This window comes from Chiloscyllium plagiosum, unplaced genomic scaffold, assembly GCF_037043375.1.
Source record: "Chiloscyllium plagiosum isolate Xiang-an unplaced genomic scaffold, Cpla_swu_hap1 HiC_scaffold_10, whole genome shotgun sequence".
NCBI lineage: Eukaryota > Metazoa > Chordata > Chondrichthyes > Orectolobiformes > Hemiscylliidae > Chiloscyllium > Chiloscyllium plagiosum.
In genome coordinates this window covers 68,884,514-68,910,560 of record NW_028270148.1, presented here as the reverse complement: position 1 = coordinate 68,910,560, position 26,047 = coordinate 68,884,514, and the positions used below count along the sequence as shown (strand labels likewise).

Sequence of the window (26,047 nt, the reverse complement as noted above, 5' to 3'; positions counted from 1 at the left end):
AAAACTAGAGTTCTTTACTTGGGACATTTAATTTCCCAAGGCATGAAAGAAATGCTTGCAGACAGGAAGCCAGCTATACAACAGATGCCATGGCCCGTAACAGTCCATGGTATGAGAAAGGTCTTGGGCTTGTTTAATTACTGCAGAAACTTTATCCCTGAGTTTGCCGAACTGGTCGAGCCCATACAACAATTGGTAAAAGGGAGTAAACCTGCAACAGGCCCTGTTGACTGGGGGCTGGAGCAAGACGACTCTTATACAAAACTGAAAGTGGAGTTAATCTCAGCACCGGGACTGGGATTACCAGATGCTAGTAAAGAATTCCACATTTACTGCAACGAAGAGGGAGGTTTTTACTAAGCAGTAGTAACGCAGCTCCATGGCGAACAAAGGTGACCTATAGGGTACTCTTATGCTGCTGAGGGTCCCGTAGTGAATGGTGGTCCTGTAGTGAAGGATGTGGCAGGTTACAGCAGGATATAGAGAAGCTGCAGAGCTGGGCAGAAAGGTGGCAAATGGAATTCAATGTAGCTAAGTGTGAGGTGATTCACTTTGGGAAGAAAAACAAAAAGATGGGGTACTGGGCTAATGGTCGGATACTTGGTAGTGTGGATGAGCAGAGGGATCTTGGTGTCCATGTACACAGATCTCTGAAAGTTGCCACCCAGGTAAATAGTGCAGTGAGGAAGGCATATGGCGTACTGGCTTTTATTGGTAGAGGAATTGAGTTCCGGAGTCCTGAGGTCATGATGCAGTTGTATAAGACTCTGGTGCGGCCGCATCTGGAATATTGTGTGCAGTTTTGGTCGCCATACTATAGGAAGGATGTGGAGGCACTGGAACGGGTGCAGAGGAGGTTTGCCAGGATGTTGCCTGGTATGGAAGGAAGATCGTATGAGGAAAGATTGAGACACTTGGGGCTGTTTTCATTAGAGAAAAGAAGGTTTAGGGGTGACTTGATTGAGGTGTACAAGATGATTAGGGGGTTAGATAGGGTTGACAGTGTGAACCTTTTCCCGCGTATGGAGTCGGGTATTACAAGGGGGCATAGCTTTAAATTAAGGGGGGGTAGATATAGGACTGAAGTTAGGGGTAGGTTCTTCACTCAGCGAGTCGTAAGTTCATGGAATGCCCTGCCAGTAGCAGTGGTGGACTCTCCCTCTTTATGGGCATTTAAGCGGGCATTGGATAGGTATATGGAGGATAGTGGGTTAGTATAGGTTAGGTGGGCTTGGATCGGCGCAACATCGAGGGCCAAAGGGCCTGTACTGCGCTGTATTCTTCTATGTTCTATGTTCTATGAATGGCTTGCCCAGATGTATGGCTGCTTTAGACTGTTCTGCATGGGCTGTGAGGGTGAGTGAGCTTATTCTGATGACAGGGAATATAGTCTTGCATACCAAACACACCCTCGTAAAAATGTTAAATACGGGAAAATTACGCACAGTTTATAACATGCGAAGGGCAAAATCGGAGGTTGTTCTTTTGCCACCAACTAAATCCATGCTGTCTCAGAGTTTGTTTCTGAGCAGAGACACACTTGCTGTAAGGGACCTGCAGCATTGCTGAAGCCTTCAGCAAACACCACCCCTCCATCAGTTCAATGGGATTGACATAGCGAGCACTTGCTAAGTCCACTCCCTGCTCAGGAGACTAGGCAGTAGCACACCATGTGTGTGCCTCCCACCCCGTCCAACACTGACTCGGCCGCCTTGCCGTCGTCCCCGTCAGCCCCCCCATCCGCCCCCCCACCCTGTCCAACCCCACCCCCACCAACACACCCCAGTCTACCCCCAATCTTGTCCAACTCCATCCCCACTGTCTCCCCCCCATCCGTCACATGCCCGCCCCATCTGCCTAGGCTCCCATTGATGCCCAGGACTGTTCTCAGCAGCATTTCAGTAAGCCGTGTTTGATTTTAATCATTGTAAACAGAAGACGCAATCAGTTGATGTAATGTTTCTATCGGGACCTTGAGATTTTCTTCGGATAATCCGAAATTCAGATAATTGATATTCGGATAATTGAGCTTCCTCTGTACTGGTAAAACGATCCCTCTGCCTTCATTCCAACATACACCTACTTTGATCCAATTGGTCCATCACTGAGACTGAACAATTCTTTATGATCGCCTTCACCACCTATGGGACTGCTAAGGCTGCTACGGAACTGATCAATATGGCCTTAACCTTAGAAAGGTTGGCTAATGAGATTGCTGATGACTTTGCAGCCATTAGTATGGCCAGCTCTGAAGTGTCGGCTGAGATTGTTGCCACCTGTACTGTTGTGTTGCAGAACTGTTTGGCCTTTGACGATGTACTAGTGGCACACAGTGCAACCTGAGCTGTTATCATCCTAGAATGCTGCACGTACATTTTGGACGCCTCGGACAAAATAACTAACCTAGCGAATCACATCTGCCTGGAGGCTGATAAAATCTGGCAGAAAGGCAAACAGTTTCATGATTACAATCCCCCTGGGGTGGCGAGGAATGGCTACAAGGTGTATCTTGGAGTTCGTATCTTTTGCATGCCTTCTTCATGTTCACTGATATTGTCAATGCTTACTGCATTATTATGGCTGTCCTTACGTTGTAAAGTATTGACAGCGAGAATTATGCCGGGTGCTAGCCTCTACCCCCTTTCTGGGTCCACTGAAGATTATTGGACGTAGGTGGTCTGTTCATTCTGTTCCCACATGTCTCAGATCACAAAGAGGGACTGAAAACAGAAACTAATTAAAGAATAAATAACTAAACAAGAAATACTTGCAGAACACAATGACGTGTATGCCATTCCCGGAAACAGCAATCGCTGCGTGCGCATGCACAGAACACAAGAAACCATCCTTTGTGGGCTTTTTTTGTACATGTCATCCAGACAATAAAACTGCTGTATCTGTTGTTCTGGGAGAGACGGCGTGGTCAAGTCCCACGGTTAGGGTCAGAATCACATTGCCCCTCCCAAAAGCTTTTGATTTAATAAATTTGATTGACTTGCTTCTAAATTTAAGTTTTATTAATGTTACTACAACACTTGCAACGGTCGTCTTTGAGTTGGGGTTAGCATTTCTGGCATCATGTTGTTATTTGGGAACTGTGACTTGTTTGATCCTGCTGAATACTGGGCCTAGTATGTGGAAAGGATGCAGTATTTTTTCCAGGCAAATGACATTGGGGTAGATGTAAACCAACGAATAATTCACCCGACAGCTTGTGGATCCACACCTTTTTCAGTTATTTGGAGTCTAATGTTTCCTGAGGCACTAGTTACTAAATCCTTTCAAGAGGTGACAAATTTACTGAAGTAATATTCTGACCCCAAGCCTTCTCTAATTCTGAGATGGTATCAATTTTACTGGGCAGTTCAAGAACCAGAGAAATGTTGGGGTTTTTGATGAGGTTTAGATGACTGGCAGAGGCATGTGACTTTGGTTTAACCTTTAATGAGATGCTAAGAGACCATTTGGCATGTGGGATTAATGATGTAGCCATGCAAAAGCAGGTGGTAGCAGAAGCCCAATTGGACTTCAAACAGGCACTTACAACTGGCTTTGTCATGAGAAAATGCAGCAAGTGGAGCCTATGGGTTACAGAGTATGTCGATGGATGTGCATACCCTCACCAGGCCAACTGACCTTGGGGGACACCACTTGAGTGAAGGCAATTACATAGCCTCACTCCGTGCTTATCCTGAATGGAGGGACTCTAGCTCTGCGCACAGTAAAATCCCTAGCCCCAGCCAAATGGTTAATATTTCCTCCAGGACCTGGGCTGGAAAGTCATTGTAATTGCTGACTTAAAACAACAAAACAACCCTATTAGGCCTGAATGGAGTAGAAGAATACATTGGCTGGTATCCAGGAGAAAGTAGGAAAGCACACCTACATCTGGTTTGGAACAGTTAAATTGCTTAGCAATATCCAAATCAGGACCAATCAAAATAAATGTCTGGTTAAATGGTCACCCGGTTCTAATGGAATTGGCAAGGCTGTATCACTCATTGCAGAACCAGTTTTTAACAAATTTTGCTCTGGACTCCAACCCTTAAGTTTGCATAAGACCTCGGCTAGACAGAGAATCTACGTTGGGGATATAACTTCAGTTCCGGTTTCTTGAAAAGCAGCTGGTTCAGTTACCCCTGCTTGTAGTAAAAGGTTTGGGTCCAAGTTTGATAGGGTGAAATTGGTTGAGGTAGATTCACCTAGATTGGCTCAACATTTTCAACTAGAGTGAAACCCTATTTAAATCCACGGAAGTTTTTTAGGAAGGTAGGAGCTAAAACCACTGTGCATGTTAACCCAGAAGGAATTCCATGATTTTGCAAGGCCTACCTAGCACCATTATGTGCAAAAGTAGAGGCAGAAATCAGGAGGCTGGAAAGGAAAGGAATAATGAAACCAGTACGGTTTGTGGAATGGGCAGCACCAACCGTACCAATTGTGAAGACTGACAGGTTAATCCATCTTTGTGGGGATTTTAAAGAAAATAGCAAACCGCTTCTTGCAGCTGAATAAATACTCAATTCCTCGCATGGATGACATACAAGCAAAGCTGGTTTCCCTCACAATGCTGGCCATGAGTCATGCATGCCTGTAACTGCAGTTAGATAAGATTTCCCAGATGTATGCTATAATTAACATCCATAAAGATTTGTACCAATATATGAGACTGCCATTTGGGGTATCATCAGCCTGTGCCATTTTTCAGTGGATTACGGAGAATGTTTTATAAGGTCTACCCCAAGTTGCCATGTATCTGGATGATGTGCTAATAACAGGGAAGACCAATAAACAGCATTTACAAAACTTAGATGTAGTCCTTAGACACTTTTCCAAGGTGGGTGTACACCTTAAAAGGGAAAAATGTATATTCAGGATCCTCAAGTGACCTACTTGAACTACAGCGTTGACAAGACTGGGTTATACCTGTTGGAAGACAAAATGAGGGTGATCAAAGGTGCCCTGACTCCCAAGTCTGTAACAGAGGTTAGGTCTTTCCTTGGATTGGTAAATTATAATGGAAAGTTCATTTGTAACATGGCCTCTACCCTGGCACTCTTAAATCTGTTATTGACAAAGGGACAACCTTGGAGACAAGTCTTCCTTTAGGGAAGTGAAGAAGCAGCTATCACTGTCAAAGGTGTTGGTACACTATGAGCCCAAGCGAGATCTGGTGCTGACCACTGATGCCTCCCCACACGGTATCAGGGTAATGTTGGCTCACAGATGGCCGAATGGAGAAGAACACCCAATTTCATACACTTCTTGGATTTTGGCTGATACAGAGCGCAAATATGCCCAAACGAGAAGGAAGGTTTGGCAGTCATCTTTAGTGCGAGACAGTTCCAGCAATACCGTTATAGACATAAATTTGTAATAATAACAGACTGTAAACCCTTACTCAGACAACTCAAAGATGACAAGGCCATACCACCCAAGTAGCAAATGCAGAAGCCTTGAGTGATCTCCCACTGGCAGATACACCACCAATCATGCAGCTATTGGAAGAGTCTGTTTTTGTTTCCAACTTTCTGGACACCCTTCTGGTCACCACAAACAATATCAGACTGTGGACACAAAAAGATCTTATCCTGGTAATCAGCTGGTAGTGATGGGGAAAATGAAACAGCCATCATAACCAGAACCGAAATGTTTCTAGATCCCGTGAGACCAGATCACTGTAAAGGATTGCAATTTATTAAAGGGAGCAAGAATGATTGTTTCGAGCAAAGGTTGCTGCCAGATACTCCATCAAGGTCATCCAGGAATATCCAAAATGAAGATGTTGGTGGGAAGCTATGTTTGGTGGCCAGGGTTGGATGCAGACATAGCCATGTTGGTGGGGGCATTGCCCAGAGTGTCACCAAGGGAAAAAATTACCATCAGCAGCTCCCCACATTTGTGGGAATGACTGGGTAAATCCTGCATTCAGTTACATGTCAACCATGCTGACCCTTTTCATGGGCTTAATGTTCTCAGTCATTGTGGTGCCCACTCAAAATACTTGGATGTGCATACAGTTTATTCATCAAATATGGAGGGAGGGGAATTGGTGTTTTTTTGGGGGGGGGGGGGGGGTGGACTCTCACAGTTCTTATTTGATTATCAGACCACCCCTCATACAACCACAGGGATAGCTGCAGCAGAGTTGCTAATGGGAAGAAGGCTCCACACCAGGTTAAATCTGATCTTCTTGAACCTTGGGGGATGCCAGCAGTGAAATGGGCATCAGGAACACCAATAGACAGCATGCATAGAGAGGTGGCCATGCCACAGTCTCAGACTCCACAGGTAGAAAGGGAATGTGTGACCACCAGGCTGAGTGGGAGGGCTTAGCAGGCAGTGCTGGAATCTTCTGTGGCTATTCCCCTGCAAAATAGATACACCGTTTTGGATACTGTTGAGGGGAATGGTCTCTCAGGGGATAACAAGAGCAGCAAATTCATGGTTCCATGGTTGGCTCTGCTGCACAGGGAGGGAGAAATAGGCATAGAAATGTTTTAGCTATAGGGGGTTCAATCATAAGGGAAATAGATAGGCATTTCTGTAGCTTCAAATGAGAGTCCAGGATGGTGAGCTGCCTTCCTAGTGATAGGTGCAGGACATTCTGGAGAGGAAGGGCAAACAGTTAGTGGTCATGGTACACGTTAGTACTAACGACATAGGTTAAAAAAGCATGAAATCTAAACGCTGAATATAGAGAATTAGGAAGAAAGTTGAAATGTATGCCCTTAAGATAGTTATCACAGGACTACTACCAGTGCCACAAGCTAATCAGAGTAGAAACAGCAGGATATATAGGATGAACACGTGGCTAAAAAGATGATGTGAGGAGGAGGGTTTCAGATTCATGGGGCAATGGGACCGGTTCTGGCAGAGGTGGGGGTATATGGTAGAGTGGTTGGAATGGTTTAAACTAGTGTGGCGGGGGATGGGAACCAGAGGGGTAGGGCAGAAGATGTCAAAATTGAGGGAGAGATAGAAACCAAGGCAAATGTAATTAAGAACAAAAACAGGCAGGGAAACGCTGCTGAAAAGAGCAGGAGAGGTGGTCTGAACTGCATGTGTTTCAATGCAAGTAGTATAATAGGCAAAGGTAGATTAACTCAGAGCTTTGGTTAGTAATTACAACTATGACGTTATTGCGATTAAGGAGATGGCTGAAAGAGGGACAGGATTTAGATGTTTCAGGTGTGATAGAAAGGGATGTAAAGGGTGTGAGGACTTGCATTACTGGTGAAGGAGTATTTCACAGTTATTGGATTAGTGGTGCTGGAAGAGCACAGCAGTTCAGGCAGCATCCGAGGAGCAGCAAAATCGACATTTCGGGCAAAAGCCCTTCATCAGGAATTTGCTGCTCTTCGGATGCTGCCTGAACTGCTGTGCTGTTCCAGCACCACTAATCCAAAATCTGGTTTCCAGCATCTGCAGTCATTGTTTTTACCTATTTCACAATCATACTGAGAGAGAACACATCAGAGGACTTGTGTAGCAAGACATAGGAATAGGAAAGATGAAATCACAATGCTGGGGGTACACTACAGGCCTCCCAACAGCCATCAGGATTTAGAGGAGAGAATATGTGGACAGATTTTGGAAATATCTAAAAACAGCAGAGCTGTTGTGATGGTGATATTAACTTTCCCAATATTGACTGGGCCTTTGGGACTTACTACATGCTAGGGGTTTGGATGCAGCAGCATTCAGGAAGATTTCTTGACACAGTACATAAATGGTACAACCGGGAAAGGGCTTATACTGGACCTGGTTTTGGGAAATAAGTTGGCCAATTAGTGAGTGAAGTATCAGTGGGGGAGCATTTTGGGATTAGTGACCATAACAACGTGAGTTTTAAGAGACACACGAATAGAGATATCAGCATTCCTTGGGTGATGATGTTAAATTGGGGAAGGTGAACTACAACAATGTTAGGCAGAAATTGGAGACAGCTGGTTGAGGGTAGATCCACATCGGACATGTGGAGATATTTCAAATGGTAATTGAGTTCAGGAGCAGCTCGTTCCTGCAAGAATTAAGGATAGGTATGGCAAGCTACATCAATCTTGGATGACCAGGGATGTTATGACTTTGGTCAAAAAGAAAAGGGAAGCATACGTGAGGTCTAGGAGGATGAAGCTCTTGAAGTATATAAGGAAAGTAGGAAATAACTTGAACAAGGTATTAGAAGGGCTAAAACAGGTCATGAAAAATCATTAGCAAACAGGATTAAGGAGAATCCTAAGTCTTTTCATACATACATAAAAAGCACAAGGGTCACCAAGGAAAGGGTTGGCCCACTCAAGGACAAAGGAGGAAATCTATGTGTGGAACCAGAAGACATAGGTGAGGTTCTAAACGAATACTGTGTCAGTATTCATCAAACAGAAGGAATTGGTGGAGATCATTTCAGGGAAAGGAGTGTCGAATTTCTAAGCCAGGTTGCTATTAAAAGGGAAGAGGTGTTGTGTATCCCTGAGTTCAGATAGCATCTATCCCAGAATATTGAGGGAGACAAGAGAACAAATTGCTGGAATATTGACAGGCATCTTTGTGTCCTCTTTGGCTACAGGTGAGGTCCTAGAGGACTGGGGAAGAGTCAATGTTGTTTCATTGTTTAACAGTAACAGGGATAATCCTGGAAATTACAGGCTTATGAGCTTCATACTGGTGGTAGGGAAATTATTGGAAGATTCTCAGGGACAAAATCTATACACATTTAGAAGCAAATGGACTTATTAATAATAGAGCCTGCAACGGGGTGTGCTGGCAAGATGGATACAAAATCGGTTCAGTCATAGGAGACAGAGGGTAGCAGTGGAAGGATGCTTTTCGGAGTGGAGAATTGTGATTAGCGGTGTTCACAGGGATCAGTGCTGGGACCTCTGCTGTTCATAGTCTAGTTTGAAATTGTTTTGGGAAATATTGCTTTTGAAATGTTATATATTCCACATCTTATGCTAATTGCCCTTTTGCAGGTTACCTGCACTTCTGAAATTACAATCACATCAGGTGGTCCATTCCTTGCATTATTCTCTGCTCAGCAATGACAGAAGTACTTGCCACTTTTGGGATCTCCTGAGATTCCTGGCCATTTTTAAAACCCAACATGAATCAGGTCAATCACTACCTGACAGGAGATGCTCTTCACAGTGAATGTAGTGGAAGGTAAGGGAAGGGAAAGGAAGGTAAATGAGGGCAAATACGTGGAACAGCTGCAATGCAAATACAACTGCACATTTAAATGCATTGCTATTGTACATCGCCATCTGCTTCTGTGACAATCATTCTAAGCTACAGAAGTTACTGAACCTTAGCAGCATCCCATTTTAAAATCGTAAGGGAGTTTCTCTAATGCCCAGTGTAGCATAACATCTTCATTGTTCTCAAAGAAAACAAAGGAAAACCACATTTGCTTCTGTGAACCATCAGGGTCTGAATGCTTTTTGATCAACAACAAATTTCAGTGAAAGAGTGATCACTGCACCCAGTTATTAAGTGTCAAGTGAGTCCTGTCTGGCTTGTTACACCAGATGCAGAAGTGGTCTATCATGCAGAAGATGAGGCTCCTCCTGCTCAAAGACTTAATCTTATACCCCAGAAGACCGCTGCAACTCTCCTAGCTCTTCAGCATTCATCATTGCTTGCTCCAGTTGTGCACTGAGCAGCATACAAAGATTACGTGGCACACATTTGAATGATATTGAAAGATCCCGGTGAAATAAAATCTGCTCTGTGCCCTTGTGTAGTCAACGAGATTTTAAATTGTTTTTGTGAATACTGGTCTGCAGGTTTCACTTTTAAGATTGCCTGTGATTACTTCTACTTCACAGATGTGACTATTATCCATTTGCAATGATTAATAAAATAACCAAGATTGCTTGTGACCAGGATTTGTAATCAATACAGTTATAGAGTCATAGAGATGTACAGCATGGAAACAGACCCTTCGGTCCAACCCGTCTGTGCCGACCAGATATCCCAACCCAATCTAGTCCCACCTGCCAGCACCCAGCCCATATCCCTCCAAACCCTTTCTATTCATCTACCCATCCAAATGCCTCTTAAATGTTGCAATTGTACCAGCCTCCACCACATCCTCTGGCAGCTCATTCCATACACGTACCACCCTCTGCGTGAAAACGTTGCCCCTTAGGTCTCTTTTATATCTTTCCCCTCTCACTCTAAACCTATGCCGTCTAGTTCTGGACTCCCTGACCCCAGGGAAAAGACTTTGTCTATTTATCCTATCCATGCGCCTCATAATTTTGTAAACCTCTATAAGGTCACCCCTCAGCCTCCGACGCTCCAGGGAAAACAGCCCCAGTCTGTTCAGCCTCTCCCTGTAGCTCAGATCCTCCAACCCTGGCAACTTCCTTGTAAATCTTTTCTGAACCCTTTCAAGTTTCACAACATCTTTCCGATAGGAAGACCAGAATTGCACGCAATATTCCAACATTAGCCTAACCAATGTCCTGTATAGCCGCAACATGACCTCCCAACTCCTGTACTCAATACTCTGACCAATAAAGGAAAGCATGCCAAACGCCTTCTTCACTATCCTATCTACCTTCGACTCCACTTTCAAGGAGCTATGAACCTGCACTCCAAGGTCTCTTTGTTCAGCAACACTCCCTAGGACCTTACCATTAAGTGTATAAATCCTGCTATGATTTGCTTTCCATAAATGCAGCACCTCGCATGTATCTGAATTAAACTCCATCTGCCACTTCTCAGCCCATTGGCCCATCTGGTCCAGATCCTGTTGTAATCTGAGATAACCCCCTTCGCTGTCCACTACACCTCCAATTTTGGTGTCATCTGCAAACTTACTAACTGTATCTCTTATGCTCGCATCCAAATCATTTATGTAAATGACAAAATGTAGAGGGCCCAGCACCGATCCTTGTGGCACTCCACTGGTCACAGGTCTCCAGTCTGAAAAACAACCCTCCACCACCACCCTCTGAGTTCTACCTTTCAGCCAGTTCTGTATCCAAATGGCTAGTTCTCCCTGTATTCCATGAGATCTAAACTTGCTAATCAGTCTCCCATGGGGAATCTTGTCGAACGCCTTAATGAAGTCCATATAGATCACATCTACTACTCTGCCCTCAACAATCTTCTTCAAAAACTCAATCAAGTGAAACATGATTTCCCAGTTGGACAGTGCATGCATTTTACATGCAACATATTATGATTACAGATGTCCTGTACTGTTCAAGTGCTTCATTATGCATTTGTGTGTGTGTGTGTGTGTCTGTGTTTCAACTCAGCAAACAATGTTGTGCAGCTTCAAAAATGGGTCTTTAGAAGGCCATAGTTAAAAGATTTTTAAGTAATAAGTACCATGTGCAATCTTCATTTAAACCACATAACTTGAAATCAAGTTTACCTCGCATTTTGTGATGAATTATTCTGACGAGATGATGTTGGTGGACAGGCTTTAAGCTGGGACTCCAACTTGCAGTAAATGCCACCAGCAAACTGTAAAGATGAAATATATTTTAAAGTAATGAAGAGATAATGTACTTACTTCGTTATTGCATTTATATTTTATTACAAGCCAGAAACAGGCCTTTAGATCCATCAGGACCATACTAGCTTTTACACTCCATTTGCACCACCTTCCACACTTTTCATAAAGCGTCACTGATAGATATTTCTGTTCCTTTTTCTCCAAAGTCTTTATCGAGCAGAAGGGTACTAATAAGTAAATATAGCTCTAACTTGACCAAATTAACCAGCACGCAGTAGGGGTAGCAATAGTTTAAAGGTAATAGACTAGCATAACGGACTGTCACGCAGACAAAAAACAGAAAACAATATTATAGTTACAACCATACAAGATAATCTAACACAATGCTCCACAGGTAACTGATTAGATCAATAATAGCTTGACCAAATCATCTAGAGTTAATTAGGTAAAAAGCATGTGACCAGAGACACGTCAGGTATATGAAAGAAGAGTCTGATGATATAAAAGAGGAATGAACTCGCACAGTGATTGAGAAAATCCAGCAGCAACAACTATAAGAAGGACAACCCTGATTTGGGTGTCAGAGAAAACAGTGAGAACCCAGGATCAACTTTTGACCATAGGACCCTAGTTCAGGAACTGATAAAACAGAAGTATTCTCTGGACCAGAGCCTGATCACCTCTGTCTCTTACTTGTGGTATTCTGTGCAAGGAGGCTTGTACATTGGTGATCCTGATATGGCCTCTGATTATCTATCCAATTACTGATATTTCACTTTGATTGATTTATTTACGGTCATGTGTACTAAGTACAGTGAAAACCTTTGTTTATGAGCAGTACAGGCAGATCATAGATGTATAGAACAAAAGATTTAGACATAGGCATACAGGTAACATTCCACAGGATGTACAAGAGAGATCAACGTTAGCAAGATAAGCATTATTTTAGGCTAGAGAATTCATTCAATAGTCTAATAATGGTTGGGAAAAACCTACTGGTGCGTTTGTTCAGGCTCCTGTATGTTCTGCCTGATAGAAGAGGATGAAGCATTACATTAACAGGGCTCAAAGAGTCTTTGTTGGCAGCCTTTCTGTGGCAGCGGGCCATGTAAACGGAGTCCTTGGATGGAAGGTTGGCTCCTGTGATGGCCCGGGCTGCGCACACTACCTTCGTAGTTTCTTATAGTTTTGGGCAGAGCAAGTGCCATACCAGGCCATTATGCACCTGGATAATATGCTTTCAATGGTGCATCTGGAGAAGTTGGTGAAGGTCCTTATGGACATGCCAAATTTCCTGAGCTGTCCGAGGAAGAAGAGACATTGTTGTGTCTTCTTGACCGTTGCAACTACATGGGAAATCTAGGATAAGTTGTCAGTTATTGTCACTCCACGGAACTGGAGGTTCTCCACACATGCACATCGTCTATTTCGTTGATGTAGATGGGTGCATGTTATCTTCCGTTCTTACTAAAGTCTTTAGTTCTGCCGACGTTGAGAGAGAGGTTGTTCTCATTGCATGTCACCAAACCCTCTATATTTCCCTTCTGTACTTGTTGTTGTTAGAGAACTGTCCAGCTACAGTGATGTTGTCAGTGAACTTATAGATGCCGCTCATTCGGAATTTGGCAACACAGTCGTGCGTGTACAGGGAGAACAGTAGGGGATTGAAGATGCATCCTTGGGGGGGGGGGGGTCCAGTGTTGAATGTTATTGTGGAGAAGACGCAGTTACCAGTCACGGAGTTATGAGATCAGTCTGGAGGGGTGATTTGGAGATGCCGGTGTTGGACTGGGGTGTACAAAGTTAAAAATCACACAACACCAGGTTATAGTCCAACAGGTTTATTTGGAAGCACTAGCTTTTGGAGCGTTGCTCCTTCATCAGGTAGTTGTGGAGTATAAAATCGTAAGACACAGAATTTATAGCAAATGTTTACAGTGTGATGCAACTGAAATTATATATTGAAAAAGACCTGCATTGTTGTAAAGTCTCGCATCTTTTAAAATGACCATGTTAGTTTTGGTTCTTTCATAAGTAAATCCCAGAATCCTTTTTTTAAAATTACATTCTTAAGTGAACTTTAACAATAGGTGCTATGTTGGCCCAGAAAATGCATTGAAGGTGTGAGGTGCCCTGTGTGAGGCTATCTGTGCCCCAAAGTTCAGACTGATTCTAAAAGATTTCTAAAAAAGGGATTTACAGAATCTTACATGGATTCATGCAGTTTTAGAGCAAAATAAAATGTAATTCTGCAAGTACAGATTCACTCCACAAAATTGTGTGTGTGAGTCTGTCAGAGTGTGTGTGTCTATGTATGTGTGAGTGTAAAGGGGTGTGTGTGTATGTGCGTGTGTGCAATGCAGTGGGGTCACCTGTAGTGTTACATGAACCCAAGGTCCCGGTTGAGGCCACTCCCATAAGTTTCGAATTTGGCTATCAGTCTCTGCTCAGCCACTTTGCATTGTTACCTGTCCCGAAGTCTGCCTTGGAGGATGGTCACCTGAAGGTCTGAGGTCGAATGTCCCAGACCACTGAAGTGTTTTCGGACTGGGAGGGAACATTCCTGCCTGTTGATTGTTGTGCGCTGTCCATTCATCCATTGTTGTAGCCTCTGCTTGGTCTCACCCATGTACCATACCTCAGGGTGTCTTTGCCTGCAGCGCATTATAGACAATGTTGGCTGCGTTACATGAATACCTGCTGCGTACATAGTGGGTGGTGACCCCACGTGTAATGGTGGTATCCATGCTGACCCTCTGAAGGTGGAGCTGTACTCAATGAGCAGGAGTCTGATGTGGGTGTCCTTGTTGTCCAGATGTTCCAGGGATGAATGCAGTGCTAAGGAAATGGCATCCGCAGTGGACAGTTGGCAAAGAAATATCAGTAATAAGCAGAACATTTAGCTTCCCCTTAAATGTATTTGGCCTCGGCTATTCTATAGTACATTTCACATTCTAACTATTATGTGGATTAAAACAATTCTCCTTAACTTTTCTTTGGATTTATTAGTGACTGTTATATATATGGTCTTTAGTTCTGGTCTCCCCCATTAGTGAAAACAGCACCTTTACATCTACCGTATTAAAACCTTTCATAATCTTAAATACCTTGTCACCAGTCAGTCTTTTCTACAGAGAGGTACCAACCCTGTTGAATTTCTCTTGCTCGATACATGTTTACAGTTCTGGTGGCATCCCTGCCTTTTGCACTGCCTCCAGCGTTTCAAAGCCTTTCCATAATCTGAAGACAAGAACAACAAGCCTAACTAAGATTCTATACAATTTTAAACAAATATCTCTGCTTTTCAGTTCTATGTTTGCTTCTCTTGGCTCACTGTCTCAATGAATGATGCAGAAATCAAAATATTTCACTTACTTTGCCATTCTGCATCATGAGTGATTTAAGAATTCAATTCTTGAACAACAATTATTACTATTAGTGGTGCAGGTATAAATCATGGGATCATTTAGCATCGATCCCTGAATTTGTTTTCTATTTTTGCCTTTAACCTCCTTGGGTCTCCAAGATGCAATGTAATCCTTCAACACAGCCTGCACTATCGAAGTTTTCAAGTTCTTTGGAAACATTTTCTTTAACTTGAGCACAAATGATCGTAGTAGTCTTGAAGTATCCAAAAGTCATCCATATAAGAAATTATTTGTTTATGTCCCCCCTACACCAGAAGTTGGTGACCAAGCCACACACCCTCGTGAGAGTAGCATTTGTTGACTTGGCATTTAACTTCAAGTAATTCAATGTCAGGAATTTTACCTTGCCTCTTGATTTCAGATAACAGGAACGAAAATTGTTTCTCTCATGCCCACTTTAGGTATACATAGGGCACAGGCATTCCAATAATTGCTATCTAACCAAGCACATATAATTTGTCTGTGCCCATTTGTGTGCGCATTTTGGAAACCACTTTGGGTCTGAGTCCATCACTTTAATTTGCAAGCCATTTCATTTTTCCACGTTACATGTCCCCAAAGCTGTTGATCTATGAGCCACAATTTCCCCCCTTCCACCTTCAGGGTTCACACACAAAAACCTCCCCCATGACCCCAGTTCCCAAATATGGGCCTCATCCCCAACGCCTTAAGTCCACTGAATGTAAAATTGATTAGAAAAGACATGCAAAAACGGTTTAGTCAATCAACACCAAGTCAGGTTGGATCATAAAGACCATCAGGTTCTGTTAATACCTGCCAAAACAGATAACAATCCTTGGATTATCTTCCTTATAACCCTGGCTTCTCCAAGACTGCAAACCATCTTCTTAAATCCTCTGCCCTGTCTCATTTATCCTTGCCTCCAAACAAGCGTAATGACACTATGGATTTCTTTGGCACCAACATTCAATCCATTCGTTTATCTGCCTTTCCTATTTACCCCTCTTCCCCTTGGCCATGAAGGGCTTGCCAGGGTTCCATTCCTGGCAAGGATATACATTGTGAACATCAAAAGCACTAAGTGCTATTGATGCAACTCAGCATGGAACATGTTCCATCAAGAAAAGTTTATTTCTACTGCATTTTCTACAGTTTTCAATTTAAATTGTTTTTGCCCTGGGTTCTATGCTTGGCATGAAATGTATATTTTAAATATGAAGACTGTTACAAACATGCTGAAGCACGGTAAAAGTGGAATATTATATGGAGAAATGTTGCATGTTATTGCACTCTAATTTTCAAGTCCCAATGCTTTTACAAATTTTATGAATGGAGTATATTTTTGGGAAAAGAATCAGGCCAAGTTTCCTGTATACATTTCCTTCTGCTCTACCCTGAACTTGTTTTTTTTATGATTTCTTTTCCATCTCCTATGACCATATTTCCTTTCCATCTCTGAGTTCACTTTGTCCAATAGATTTACTTCCTGTTCTTTGCACTCTATTCCCACTAAAACTGCTGACGATCCAAATTCTTTTTGGGATTCTAATGTTACTTGATACTTTTAATGGTACTTACTCCACAAGCACCGTCCTCATCTTCTTCAAATCTGTTTTCATCATCTCTTTCCAAAATCCTTGAATATATTTTCATTCTGAAAATGATGCTCATTTTCCCAGAACTCGATGCTTAAATTTCTCTGCCCCAGTTCAAAAATGGCCCATTTCATAGGCACAAATGATGTGCTAAGTGTCTATATAAAACAAAAGATAAATTCTCTCTCTTTGTCCTTCATAACCTGTCACCTTTAAGAAACATCTTCCACTTGAGAACACTTCCCACCTCTAAGGCCAGAGAAAGGGTCACCAGACACGAAACGTTAGTTCTGATTTTTTTTCACAGATGGTGCCAGACCTGCTGAACTTTTCTAGCAACTTCTGTTTTTGTTGAAGGCCTCTTCATCATTGTTCAGCTGGCGGGGGGATGCAGAGTTCTGTTTTTTTCTTAGCTATCTACTCATAATAGCTTTTTTTTCCTATTGGTGCCTCTGATTTACCCAAGGATTTATATTTGGCTCCCTGCTAATTCTCATTTCTATATTGACTCTCAGTGAAATCAGCCAAAAACATATGAGAAATTATAAAGTACACTGGCAATACCTGCCACTACCTCACCAACATTTATCTCAACCGCTTCACTGTCTCGAACTTGTCAAAATGCTTTTCCAACATCTAATAGTGTATAAGCAGACATTTTCTCCAGCTAAATACTAAGAAAACTGAAACCATTATTGTCCATTCACTCCACAAACATTGCTTAGCCAGAAACTCTATCCTCTTTTGCAGCAACCATTTGAAGCTATATCAATTGTTCATAAGTTGACTTCAAGTTGAATTTACAAACATATATCTGTAGCTGAAAATGTGTTGCTGGAAAAGCGCAGCAGGTCAGGTAGCATCCAGGGAACAGGAGAATCGACGTTTCGGGCATAAGCCCTTCTTCAGAAACGTCGATTCTCCTGTTCCCTGGATGCTACCTGACCTGCTGCGCTTTTCCAGCAACACATTTTCAGCTCTGATCTCTAGCATCTGCAGACCTCACTTTCTCCTCAAACATATATCTGTACCCTCACTATGAATTGTATATTGCTCAACCCTACCCCTGCCTTGCTGAAACCTTCATCCAAATTTTATTCCATCTCCAGACTTGACTATTTTTGGCCATCCTCTTTTATCCTACCCTCTGTAAACTTGAGAAATCAAAAAGTGTACCGCTTATGTCCTAGCTTAAGTTAAGTCCAGCTCACTGATCATCCTTGTTCCTTCGGCTAAGCAATAAGTTTTAATTATTTACAAATTGCTTTATAGCATTTTCTTCTCATTGAAACACACAGGCTTCTGAGGGTGCTTAACAAAGTAGATGCTGAGAGGATTTTTCTTCTCGTGGGGAGTCTAGAATTAGGGAGGATAGCTTAAATAGAAGGGGTTTCCCATTTAAGATTGAAATTAAGAGAAACTCCTTCTCTCAGAAGGTCATTAGCCTTTGGAATTCTCTTTCCACAGAGTTGTGGGTGCTGGGTCATTGAAAATATTCAAAGTTGAGTTGGTTAGATTTTTGATCTACAAAGCAGTTGAGGATTAGGGAACAATCAAGAATGTGGAGGTAAGGTCACTCTCGAGACAGCCCAGATGTCACTGAATGATAAAACAGGTTCAATGGGCCAAATAGCCTATCCTTGCTACATCTTAGGAAGTCCCCATTAGTCTAACCTTGTCTCGGCCCATAACCCCAAGATATCTACATTCAATCATGCAAAACGATGTCAGTTTCCTTGAAAAAAAGTACAGTACGTAATGAATTAATTAGGTAAATAAAACTACAAAAGATTTTAATAGAATGGATGGGCAAAGAAGGTTTCCACTTGTGGGGAAAAGTATAACTCTCCGTAATTATGAGAAAGTGCCTAGAAAAACTATAGAGAATTAAGCCGAAATGTCTTTACTCAAGAATTGTGCAACTTGTGACAAACAGAGTGTTTGAAACAAATAATCTGAATGCATTTAAAAGGAAGCCAGACACGCTTATGAGGGAGAACAGAATACAGACCTATGATAGATTTAGATTAGGAAAAGCAGGAGGGGGTCAAATAACGCATAAAGAAACTAACAAAAGATAAATTGGTCATCCACGCTTAAAATTTATTGCAATCCTGATGATGCTGTTGAGAAGATACAAAACCGGATAGTGGACTAATGTGACATTGTGAAAATATCTGTATGCTTAGAAATTAAGGAAACAGCTTGTTAAATGGCACCTGTCACCTATAAAAATAGTGCAAGATGATTATAAAGAACAATGGGTGGAGTTTTTCCATACTCAATGTTTAGTTAAATAAGATTTATGGCACTTTATCCACTATGGCTCAGAACAACTTTTCTCATGTAATCTTCTGAATTATGCAATCAGATCTGATGGCACCCTTCGTGTAGAATTGCGTGGCAGGAGAGGTGGAGATGCTTGCTTCCAATATTTACACCACACCATCGTATTTAAAGCCCAGCTGCAGATAACTTCAAATAAACTAGGAACTGCTCCTCACACTGTGGCATTTGACCATTATCAGTGAGGAAATGGCCCAAGAAGGTGAGTTAACTTCCTGTTTTGTAAACTGGGACCTGGAGGCATGTGAGGACAGCCATCATTTTTTCTGCAGACTATAAAAAGAGGCCATGCCATCAGGCATAATCAGCCTGGACACAGATAGTGGCCTAAGTTAATGCTGTGCCTAAGATTAGACAGAATGCACAGCAGATCAGGAAGAAGGTGAATGATCACATGTACCCTGCAAGGTCCAGCACTCATTTAAATTCTGCTACTGCAAGTGCACCTCAAGGTTGATGGACTGCAACTCTAGTGTAATTTTTAAGGAAGGAAACCTACTGTAACTACTGGCCTGGTCTAAATACAATTCCAAACTGTTGTAATCCCAGCTTTTGTTACTACTCAACATGTCAGAACCAAGAATAAAATCTGGTGAGACAAATCATATTTTGCTCTTTTTAAGGTTTAACATGGTAGTCTTCTACTGAAACATAAGCATGCCAGATTGCAGATTTGGTTTCAACATTTAAAAAAAAGAATCTTATAACAAAAGAAAAATAAAAACATACCAAAACAAGCCAAACAATATACACAATATTACTTGAAAGATTTCAATTTACACAGTAATGCAAACTTTTATCTATTCCCCAGCACTGCCACTTTACAGATAAATAAAACAGAAGAAAAGTTTTCTTTTCCTATCCAACGTGTAGATTTGACTTTACTATTTTCTCAGTTCTTGTCCTGTGATCTGCAAAGCTTTTCCTGAGACTTTTTCAACTTTGAGTAACCAATGCAGATTTTAAAGCAAGCACTCCTGGTTTCAACTACACTGTTTCACAAATTACACTCTTTCAAATTACCTACTTCCTTAACCACTTTGAACAGTCACCTTTTTATAGAAGAGCATCTCCGTGCATCTAACTTAAAATTGATCCACAAGCTTTCCAATTTTCAAAGCCAAATTAAATCTTTGAGGATTCTAAACCCAAAAGTAAGCTAATGTCTTTCAAAGCTTTTGCGCCCCTGTCATAAATCCCCACAATATAAACAAACTTGTGGGCGGCACGGTGGCACAGTGGTTAGCACTGCTGCCTCACAGCGCCAGAGACCCGGGTTCAATTCCCGCCTCAGGCGACTGATTGTGTGAAGTTTGCACGTTCTCCCCGTGTCTGCGTGGGTTTCCTCTGGGTGCTCCGGTTTCCTCCCACAGTCCAAAGATGTGCAGGTCAGGTGAATTGGCCATGCTAAATTGCCCGTAGTGTTAGGTAAGGGGTAAATGTAGGGGTATGGGTGGGTTGCGCTTCGGCGGGTCAGTGTGGACTTGTTGGGCCTAAGGGCCTATTTCCACACTGTAATGTAATGTAATCTAATCTAATCTTTCATTAACATTCCAGAAAGACTTAAGTCATCTGTTTTCTGGCACATACTGGTTTAAAATCATGGCTCTGGACAGACTACCCTAGTTAATTATTGAATGCCTTCACACAAACAGACTGAAACCTCTATGCCACTGGTTTAAAATCCAAACTACAAAACATAAATAAATTTATAAATCTCACACCTGTCATCACAACAATCTGGTTGATTCTTAACTGTCCTCTGAACAATCAGGAATGCGCAATAAATGATGGCAAAGCAAATGTGGCCCGCTTCCCATGAACAAATAAAAAGAGCTCACTATAGTATGCATCATGTCCACTCAATGGTTCTCACCCACCTTATACTCCCAACTACGACTAACCCATCCTGCCATCTGCGCTCCACACACTTACTGGGGTCCACCTTACCAGCTCCCCCCCCACAATCCTGTATTATCACTAACTGTTCTTTCATCAACTTCCACTATATTCAAATCCTCCCATTGTCTCATTATAGGAAGAAATGGCCCATAACTGGGCCAAGAGGTTGAGAACTAGCAAGGGGCAAGCAGCCATTAGGCCCTTCACCCCACTTGAGGAGAAAACAGTGGACTTAGTTGGACAGCAGCATGACTGTTCACGTGGGGATGGTGAGACCTCAATGGCTGCTCAATCCAGCAAGGTTCATGCTGCTCTCTCATTAATGTTAATACTCGTTCGTTCTTAATCTACACAAGCATTTATGCCTTTTAAATAGGGCAAAGCATGGTTTCATCAAGGGGAGGTCATACCTGACAAATCAGCTAGAATTCTTTGAGGAAATAACATGCAGGTTAGACCAAGGTGAGCCAATGGTTGTTATCTACTTGGACTTCAAGAAGGCCTTTGAGAAGGTGCCGCACAGGAGGCAGCTGTGTAAGAAAAGGGCACATGGTGTTAGAGGCAAAGTGCAAGCATGGATTGAAGATTGGCTGCCTGGCAGAAAGCAGAGAGTAGGGATAAAAGCGTCTTTCTCAGGAAGGCAGCTGGTGACAAGTGGTGTTCTGCAAGTGTCAGCGTTCAGAGCACAACTTTTCACTTTATACATTAACAATTTAGATGAAGGAACTGAGGGTATTCTGGCTAAGTTTGCAGATGACACAAAGATAGGTAGAGGGACAGGTAGTACTGAGGAGGCGGGGAGGCTGCAGAAGGATGTGGACAGGTTAGGAGAGTGGGTAAAGAAGTGGCAAGTGGAGTACAACGTGGGAAAGTGTGAAGTCATGCACTTTGATAAACAGAAGCATAGACGATTTTCTAAATGGGGAGAAAATTCAGAAGTCTGAAGTGCAAAGAGACTTGAACATTCTAGTCCAGGATTCTCTCAAGGCAACCTTGCAGGTTTAATTAGGAGTTAGGAAAGCAAATGCAATGTTGGCATTTATTTTGAGAGAACTTGAACTTGTACTTCTGAAGCTTTATAAGGCCCTGGTCAGACCACATTTAGAGTACTGTGCACAGTTTTTGGCCCCATATCACAGGCAGGATGTACTGGCCCTGGGGCGCATTCAGAGGAGGTTCACGAGAATAGTCCCAGGAATGAAAAGATTAACATATGAGGAACGTTTAAGGACTCTGGGACTATACTCGATGGAGTTTAGAAGGGTGAGGGGGTGATCGGATTGAAAATTACAGAATACTGAATGGCCTGGACAGAGTGGATATTGGGAAGATGTTTCCATTGGTAGAACAGGCTAGGACCTGAGGGCACAGCCTTAGAGTAAAGGGAAGACCTTTTAGAATGGAGATAAGGAGAAATTTCTTCAGCCAAAAAGTGGTGAATTTATGGAATTCACTGCCATAGAAGGCCGTGGAGGCTAGGTGTTTGAGTATATTTAAGATGGAGATAGATAGATTATTGATCGTTAAGGGGATTAAGGATTACAGGGAGAAAGCAGGAGAATGGGATTTAGAAACATAGCCATGATTGAATGGTGGAGCAGACTCGATGGGCCGAATGGCCTCATTTCTGCTCCTATGTCTTATGGTCATTTACACAACCACTTCCTTCTCCTTTCTTCTTCAGATTCTCAGTGTCAAGCAGAGGCCTACACCTGAGACTCTCAATATCACCTCCAATTCTGAGGGGGAAGCCACTGAAGCCTTAGAGGATACACCAGCAATGTTTTCACCTGCCCTCTCCACCAGCTCATTAATTTTCACCTCATGGGAACTCTTACCCACGTTAAATTTGGGCAACCAATTTGATGATCACTCCACAGGCATGTTTCTGCAGCTGGTCAAGGAAGAAATGCCTTATGTTTCTTCAATTGAGAGGATTGCTGGAGATATCTAGGCACCTGTTCATTGTGCCCATCCCATGGTCTTGGACATTGATGACTGCATCAGGAGCAGAAAACAGCTTTTTCAGAGTCAGTTGGTAAGCTTGATCAAAGAATGAAGGAGTCTGTCAATCTTATCTGTATTGTGCTGACTCCAGTATGCTTGCATCTAGTAATTTCTTTGGAGTGGTTCACAGCAGCCAGGGAAAGCTAAGTTGAGTACATACTGTCTGCTGGACACATGTTCAGTCCTGCACTCCACGCTGTTGCAATTGGCGCTCAGCTTTGATGGTAAGGCAGAGGAGGAATGAGAAACTTCAACCCCACTCCATTGCACTTTTCCCTCACAGAGAAAGGGTGATGCCAACATGCATTAATTGGTGGAGGACTCCCTAACGATTTGCCTGAGGACACTTCGACAAATGCGTGGCCTCTCCCATCTAACCCGTGTATGCCCAATCAGTCCCAAGGATAACCACCTAAATCATCCATGCCAAGAGGGCCAACTACAAGGCATGCTCTCTCCACCCCAGTTGCAGAATTTGGACAGTTAACTGCGCTTAACTTCCCTGTTGTAGAAATGATGTTGTTAAACTTGAAAGGGTGCAGAAAAGAATAACAAGGATGCTGCCAGGATTGGAGAGTTTGAGCTATAGGGAGAGGCTGAATTCCATGGAGAATCTGAAGCTGAGGGGTGACCTGATAGAAGTTTATAAAAACATGGGGTCATGGATAGGGTGAATAGCCAAGGTCTTTTTTCCCAGGGTAGGGGAGCCCAAAACTAGAGAGTATAGGTTTAAACTGAGAGGGGAAACACTTAAAGAGACCTAAGGACCAAATTTTCACACAACGGGTGGTGCATGGAACGAGCTGCCAGAGGAAGTGATGGAGGCGGGTACAATTATAATATTTAAAAGGCATCTGAATGGGTACATGAATAGGAAGGGTTGAGAGGAATATGAACCAAATGCTGGTAAACAGGACTAGATCAGTTTAGGATATCTGGTCAGCATGGTTGAGTTCGACTGAAGAGTCTGTTTCCATGCTGTACTACTCTATGATTTGATTGAAGTGTATAAGATCCTGAATACTCTTGAAAGGTGGACCTGTTTAGGATGTTTGTCTTTTTGATGAGTTCAGAAGGAGGTACCACTATTTTAAATTAAGGGGTAAACCTTTTAGGACGAAGATGATGAAGTTTTTTTCATAGAATCATAGAATCCCTACAGTGTGAAAACAGGCCCTTTGGCCCAACAAGTCCACACACCCACCGAAGAGCAACCCACCAAGATCCACTCCCCCACCCACTACTCTACATTTACTCCTTGCTAATGTACCTAGCCTACACATTCCTGAACACTATGGACAACTTAGCATGGCCAATTCACCTAACCTGGAGAAAACCTACACAGACAAGAGGAGAATGTGCAAACTTCACACAGACAGTCGCCCGAGGCTGGAATTGAACTCAGGTCCCTGGCACTGTGAGGCAAGTACTAACCATTCAGCCACCGTGCTGCCCTCTCTCAGAGGATTGTGTGACTTTGTAACTCTGCCTCAGGCAGCAGTCATTGAATTTTCAAAGCAGAAGTTGATTGATTCTCTTGCTTAACAAGAATCTGTGGTTATTGGGAATAGATGGCAATGTGAAATTTGAAACCCAACAGATCAGCCATATTCTTATTAACTAATAGAGCACGCTGAAAGGCCTATTACTGTTTCTTTTCATTTAGACACAGAAAGCACTGCCTCTCACAGGTTCAATGCTGTCCTGTAGGATTCTGAAGCATTTCAGGCAACTTCTCAGTAAATATGTACTCTGAATATCGAAGGGTTACTGAGATGGAAGCATCAAATGGGTCTGTACAGGCACTTGAAAGCATTTCCATCAAGTGTTTAAACAGTAGATTGCAACTATTCAGTTATTTTCTCCTTCTCTTCCCACCAAAAGTACATCTTATGAATGAGGTGAGCCCATATACAGATTGCCTCAAATCAAATTAATAGGAAATATTCCTGTCACAGGGAAACACAATGAAGTCACACTCTTCAAGGGATGTTTTCCATAGACTTTAACAAGTAGATTAACATATTAAACACTTCAGGTAAGAATCCAAAGTGCATTATATTGTAAAATACTGATGGAATCCCAATTTACCTCTTTTGCTTCTTTTCCCTTGGTGCGATCAATTTTTTCTCCAAACCTTAATTTTGTCAGATGTCCAATTATTTCAACCATTCTTCTTTGATCTGAAAGTTAAAAGTTGCATTAATTACAAATACATTGATACAACATTACGTTCAATAAATGCAACTGGAAAAAATGACAAGAACAGAGAATTCAAATCTAAGAGGAAATCAGCAGGTATGACCAGAGATTACAAAAATAATACAAGGACAAATCTTAATATAACATTCGAAACAAAACAGATGAATTAGTTGAACAAATTCAGATAATTGAGTACGATCTAGTGTCCGTAACTGAGATGTGGTTGCAAGATTACCTAGATTGGAACCTTAGGAATGATAGAAGTTGGCCGGGGGTGGGGGGGTCACTTGTTGGAGTTGTGGTACAGGTTCCTAACAGTAACCACATGATAGAACAGGATATCAAAGAAGAAAAAACGAGAGCTTGTCAAAAGGATACAACAATTGTCATGGGAGATTTTAACCCACATATAGATAGAAAAATCAGATGAGGATAAAGTAGTCTTTGAATGCTTTTGGGACAATTTCTTAGACTAGTATGTCATGGCACCAACGTGATTATACTTAGGCCTGCTTTTGACAAATAAAATAGAATTAACTACTGACCTCAGTGAAAGCAGCGCTGGGTAGCATGACCATAATATGATTGCATTTTACACACAGCTTAAGGGAGGAAATGTGTGTTCAAGATGACCATTTTGAATTTAAACAAGGGCAATTATGAGGGCATGAAAACAGAACTAACGAATATGAACTTAGCAATTTAGGTTAAGGGATAGGTCAATAGAGATGCAGTGGCAAACATTTAAGGAGATATTCTGGAAAGTGCAGAATATATACATTTCAACAAATAAGAAAAATTCTATGGGATGGAGCTAGCATCAGTGGTTAACTAAAAAAGTCAAAGATAGTCTCAAACTCAAAGAAAAGACATATAATCTCCAAAGATAGATGGCAGGATAGAGAATTGGGCAGAATACTAAAAAGCAAGCAAATTACTGAATGATTAATAAGGAGGAAAAAATTAAGAGTATAAGAGAAAGTTAGCCAGAAATATAAAACTGCTAAGAAAATTTTCTTCAGATATTTATAAAAGAAAATAGTTAACAAAGTAAGTATTGATCATATAGAAAATGAGCTTGGGGAATTAGTATTGTAGGATAAAGAGATGGAAGATGAATTGATCAGATA

The 26,047-nt window shown here is 42.1% G+C and overlaps 1 protein-coding gene across 11 annotated transcripts in view; it reads right to left on the bottom strand.

The window, feature by feature from the left end:
- The window catches only part of sanbr (SANT and BTB domain regulator of CSR), a 730,291-nt gene that overhangs the window by 5,840 nt on the left and 698,404 nt on the right, over positions 1 to 26,047 (bottom strand). For all 11 annotated transcript variants that reach the window (XM_087991419.1, XM_087991418.1, XM_087991417.1 and 8 more), the window contains 2 exons: positions 24,807 to 24,898; positions 11,393 to 11,484 (listed from right to left, as the gene is read on the bottom strand). In XM_087991419.1, coding sequence (XP_087847545.1) covers positions 11,393 to 11,484; positions 24,807 to 24,898 — 184 coding nt within the window. The remainder of the gene's footprint in view (positions 1 to 11,392; positions 11,485 to 24,806; positions 24,899 to 26,047) is intronic.